The sequence below is a fragment of the Plecotus auritus genome (genome assembly GCF_963455305.1).
Source record: "Plecotus auritus genome assembly, chromosome: 10".
Lineage (NCBI taxonomy): Eukaryota > Metazoa > Chordata > Mammalia > Chiroptera > Vespertilionidae > Plecotus > Plecotus auritus.
Genome location: NC_137785.1, coordinates 10,410,589 through 10,415,743, shown reverse-complemented (window position 1 = coordinate 10,415,743; position 5,155 = coordinate 10,410,589). Strand labels below are relative to the sequence as shown.

Genomic DNA, 5,155 nt, shown 5'->3' with positions numbered 1-5,155 from the left:
CCCAGCTGACAGAGTCCGATCCTCCATTGCGTCCTCTCCCTCGGGGCAGGGTCGGGCCCAGCATGTGCGAACCGGCCTGGAGTCCCTGCCTCATTCTCTGTTTGTCTACACCTGTCTCTGCCCCGTCCTTTCCCCTGTCCATTACTGACTGCGCGCCTCCTGCCCCAAGACAGGGAGGGCTGGGGAGACTCCAGCCTGGCCCGGGAGACAGGGGTGGGGGGTCCGGGCTACCAGGTGTTGAGCGTCTGGGAGGCCAGATGACAACAGAACTCGATGCGAATTGGATGCATATTTGGTTTTACTGGGGGCGGGGGTGGGGGGGTGGGGTCAGGGACAGGGCGCAGGCATTCAGGCATTGGCTGCCATGGTCTCCTTGATCCAATTAACCAGGGGCAGAATTCTGGTGAAGACCCCGGGCATGTTGGGTTGGGCGCAGGGGGTGTGGCCCCAGGATGTGATTCCTTGAAGGACGCCGTTGCAGATCAGTGGGCCCCCGGAGTCACCCTACAGGATACAGGACGGGGAGGGGTAAGAGAGTGAGGTCAGTGAGGCTGGAGTCCAGCTATGGGGAGAGACACAATTGTCTCCTGAGCCCACTCCCAGGAAGTGGCAGGATTCCAATAGGGGGACAGTGGGTGGAGTTCTAGCCAATGGGGATGGGACACCAGGGCCCAGTTTCTGTGTCTGGGGGGCAGGGCCCGGGAGGACAGTGCCTGCAGGGAGGAGGAAGGCATCCATCCACGGGGCCCTCCCACCTCAGGGCTCATCTCAGATGTCGCCTCTCCCAACCAGCTTTCTGTGCCGGGACTGTACATGCGTACTAGAGGGAGGAGGGGGGTGCACGGGGCCGCCCGATTGGGGGTGTGGGAAGGAAAGAGGCGGAGGAGGGAGCTGGAGCACTGGGGAGGGGGGTGTATCCAGCAGCCTTGGAGACAGATGCCTGGATAGCTCTCAACCCCAGCCCAGAACCTGAGTCCCCGCCCCCCCCACCCAACCCCCAGCATGCTGAGGCCCACGGGGGAGCAGGTCGGCTCACCGCACAGGTGTCCTTGCCCCCCTCCAGGTGTCCAACACACATCATGACGTCTGTCACCTTCTGGGGGTGGGCTTTGGCACACACCTTATTGGGCAGGACTTGGAGGTCCACGCACTGGAGCTCATCAGGGTACTCGTCTACGGGCCAGGGAGAAACATGGCTGCGGCCGACGCCACCTGGCTCCTGGGCCCTCTTCCCTCAGACCCCGGAGTCCAAGTCCCCAGTCCACCTCCCCCCCCCCCCGCCCCCGGTGTGTGAGTTCCCGGCTGGCATACATGGGTATGGGTTGGTGCTGCCCCAGCCAGAGGCATAGCAGGTGCTCCCGAGACGGGGGGCCCTGGTGGGCAGGGCCAGGGGCTTCACGCGGTCTGTGATCTGCACGGGCTCGGCCAGGCGGAGCAGCATGAGGTCGTAGCTGTAGTCCTCTCCCGGGTGGGTGGTGTGGTTCTTCAGCAGGCTCAGGTTGAACTGAGGGTGTGGGAAACTCTTACTGACCTGGACGTACTGTGCCTCTTCTTCCTCATCAAACAGGTTGTGGCGACCCAGCCAGAGCTGGTAATTGCTGGGGAGAGAGGGGGACGCGGGGCATGAGGAGGGAGAAGGGGGAGGAAGGGGGCAGGGCGGCATGGGGCCGGGTCTCCCCAATCCTCCCAGAGAGAGAGAGAGAGAGAAACGAGGAGGAACACAGAGAGAACATGAAAGAGTCCAGATCGGTGGGGAAAGAGACGGTGGTTCCACGGCGTGAAAGGCTGATCCAGGGACAGAGGGAGTGAAGAGAGAGCTTAAAGCAGGTGCAGGGGATGAGAGAGCTGGAGGGAGAACCGAGAGAGAGGTGAGAGCCAGAGAGAAGGAAGAAGCAGGAAAGAACAGAAGGAGGGAGGCGAGGGAGAAATAGACACCGTGAGAAAGGCACGGAGGAAGTAGAGAGGGAGAATGAGAAGTGGGAGCCGAGGAGGCCAGGGGGTGACTGAGAGTGAGAGACCAGGGAGTGAGGGCAGGAGGGGCTGGAGCGGATGGGAGGAGGGGCCTGCGCCCAGCTCAGCAGCAGCTGGGGCTGTGGGGCTGGTTCCCCAGCAGGCGGGTGGCCTGGCCCCCAGCCCAAGGTCAGCGTCCCCCTTCCCGCCCCAGCACCCTTCCCTTCCTCTTCTCATTTCTTCCCCTCCCCCCATGGTCCTCAAGGCCCTTAGGCAGCTCCACGGGAGACCAGCCCTTCCCTGTGGGTCTCCTGGAGGGCGGGGCTGGGCAGTGTGAGAACCCCCGTCACCCAAAATGTTGGGGATGACCCTCCCTTTTCTCTGGGGGTCCCCTTCAGTCCCATGCTGGGGTGTGTGTGCACAGTAGGGATGGGGAGAGGGAGTGAGGCAGAAACCGAGAGAGAGAGAGAGAGAGAGAGAGAGAGAGAGAGAGAGAGAGAGAGAGAGAGAGAGAAGGAGAGAGAGAGAGAGAGAGAAGGAGAAGGAGAGAGAGAAGGAGAGAGAGAGAGAGCAGGGAGCTGGAGGGTGAGACAGTGACAGAGATGGACAGAGACAGGGAGACACAGAGACATGGAGACAGAAGAGAGAGGGAGATAGAGACAGGATCACAGCCACAGAGCCACACCACAGAGCCGCTTACCCTGAGACAGACAGGACAGAGGGAGATAGAGAGACAGGTCTAGGGGTGGGACAGAGGCAGACTCAGGCCCAGTCCTGTGGTAGCACAGACACCCCCTCCCCCCCGCTGCCCCGGATCCCTCTCCCCTACTCACTCGCTGATGCAGTGGGCAGCTGTGAGCACCCACTGGGGGGCCACCAGGACGCCCCCGCACTCAAAGTGGTTGTAATGGTACAGGGCCGCCTGCCAGGGCTGGGAATGCTTACACTCCCAGCCTCCGATGATCCGGGACTGGATGGGGGGCACAGCGCCTGCAGAGGGGGTGCTGAGTCAGGGCAGATGGGGGTGGTCGTGGGGGGAGTGGGAGCCATGCTATGGACATGCAGGGACACGGGCAGAGGGCCCGGTCTGAGGCCATGGGCAAGAGGTGATGGGAAGGGCCCAGGATCCTGAAGGCTCTGTGGGTGGGTGGCTGGGCCTGGGCAGGGAGATGTTCTGCTCAGAGCAGAGCTGACCCCGTCAGGTGCGGGTTGGGCTTTGTGGGGTGATTGGGGGTCTTGGGCTGTAGGACAAGAGGCTGTGGGTTCTGAGAGGGGAAACCAAGGTTGAAGGCCCCAGAGAGTGGCTCGGAGCTGGGTGAAAGGATTTGAGGGTTAAGGGGTTTCCAGGCTGATGAAATGATTAGGGACGTGTTTTTTTTTTGGGGGGGGAGGTTGGGCTTTTGGGCTTCTGGAAAGGGTATGAATTTGGGGAATCAGGTCTGAGCGGCCAAGAAGAAGCACCTGGGAAATGTGGGGTGACTGGGGCTCCTGGTTGAGAGAATTCGGGGTTCCAGGCCAAAGAGTGGCAAACAAGGTCTGGCTGGGAGAGGGCTTCTGTAGGGTTTGGGGTCCTGTGACCAGGGCATGGCGTTCTAAGGGGGGTGCGGCCCCGGGACAGGGTTGGGGTCAGGACTGGGCTCAAAAGGAGGGAGAGCCGGTGATAGTCATTCTGGGACAGGGCGAGTCTATGGAGCTGGGCCACAGTCTGGGTGGTAGGGGGGGGTAAGGGGGGGGATCTGGCTCCCTTGGGAGCGATGCCAGGACAGGAATGGAGACAGAGGCATACCAGGGGCCAAGCAGCTGTGAGAATGGAGGGAGGACCCACGTGATGCTGGGTTCTTTCTTTGGGGAGGGAGGGGCAGGACAACTGGGCTGGGAAGGCATATGGGATCCTGGGGAGGGGGGTTGTCCCAGAAAACCAGAGCTGTGCAGGGGGTGCAGGGGGTGCAGGGGGAGAAGGCTCAGCTGGAGGAAGAATGGAGAGTCCTCAGGGAAGAAGCAGTGGTTGGGGGTGCTGGATGCGGGTCTCAGGGCAAAGCGTGAGGGAAGAAAGGGACAGTCACAGACCCCTCGGAGGTTTCTGATAGCATTTGGGGGTCCTGGGAGGATTGGGGGACCCGATGCCGGGGACTGGAGGACCTGCTTGAGAGCTGGCCGCTGGAGTGGTAGGATTTGGGGACTCGGGAGCCAGACCATTAGGCCATAGAGATCTGGAGGGGTGAGAGGAGCTGAGAGGGGTCCCAGGGTCTGGTGGGATTGGGAGATCCTTGGAAGAGTTGGAGTCCCCCAAAGAGCGAGACAGAGATGGCCCAGGATGCCCCCTTGGTAGAGGGGCTGGGGGCGGGATCTGAGGGGGGGAAGAGCAGAAAGTTCTGGGAGTTCCTGGGAGCGAGGACTGTGGAAAAGGTAAGAAGGAGGAGGGGCTGGGAGAGATAGCAAAGAGCCTGGGGCCCTGGGTGGGGGAGGACTGTGGGGTGGAGGGGCGCAGGCTGGGGAGCTGGGTAGGAGGGAAAGGATTGTTATCATATTGTATTGGGAGGGAATGAAGGCTGTGTGAGAGGCAGGGCCGGCTCCCCTCCCACATCTTCCCCTCTGGCTTACCAGTACTGGCCAGGGATAGAGCAAGGCCCAGGACCGGGAACCACATGATGGCAGAGGTGTCGGGGGCAGGCAGGTGGTGAGCCAGGAGGGCCTCCCCAAGGAGCCTTTAAAAGCCCCTAGGGCCCCGCCCCTGCCCTGCTGGCACTCTGATGCTGGACACCTCCCCCCTCCCTGCCTGTGAAGGGCCGGGAGAATGAGCAGCTGCTGCTCCGAAGGGCCTGCCTCCATTGCGGTTGCGTGTTGGAAGCCTTGGCAGGGTTGGGGGCTGGGGGGTGGGGTTGGCTCCTGGGGCCTTGCCCTTGGGGACAGAGCCAGTGAGGATGTAACAGGCAGTTAGACAGACCTGAGCAGAGCAAGGACGATGGGCCAGGTCCAGAAGGTCACAGGGCGGAAAGCCCGGGTGCCCACCTGGCCCCCAGCGTCAGCTTTCCTCCCCTATCGCATCGCTCGCTGGTCCTGCGGTCTCGACCCCCTCATCTGGCCTCCCCCGGGGATAACCACGTCTAGGCCTCAGTTGGGTCTCAGCTCCAGGCCCAGCAAAACAGCAACACCAGAGAAGGGATGCCATGGCTGCCGGTCAGGACCAGCTGCAATAACTAATGAC

At 62.2% G+C, this 5,155-nt stretch overlaps 1 protein-coding gene across 2 annotated transcripts; it reads right to left on the bottom strand.

Moving 5' to 3' along the window:
- Positions 1–271: 271 nt before the first annotated feature.
- On the bottom strand, positions 272–4,786 carry KLK1 (kallikrein 1). Of its 2 annotated transcripts, none has more exons than XM_080645065.1 (5): positions 4,552–4,786; positions 2,784–2,940; positions 1,312–1,598; positions 1,037–1,173; positions 272–504 (listed from the first exon to the last, which is right to left on the bottom strand). In XM_080645065.1, the coding sequence occupies exons 1-5, from the start codon at positions 4,595–4,597 to the stop codon at positions 349–351; spliced, it is 783 nt and encodes a 260-aa protein (XP_080501191.1). In that variant the 5' UTR covers positions 4,598–4,786; the 3' UTR covers positions 272–348. The 2 variants fall into 2 exon arrangements, with proteins under 2 accessions (XP_080501191.1, XP_080501192.1); XM_080645066.1 differs by having other exon boundaries at positions 283–504; positions 1,121–1,173; positions 4,552–4,628.
- Between the last annotated feature and the right edge of the window lie 369 nt (positions 4,787–5,155).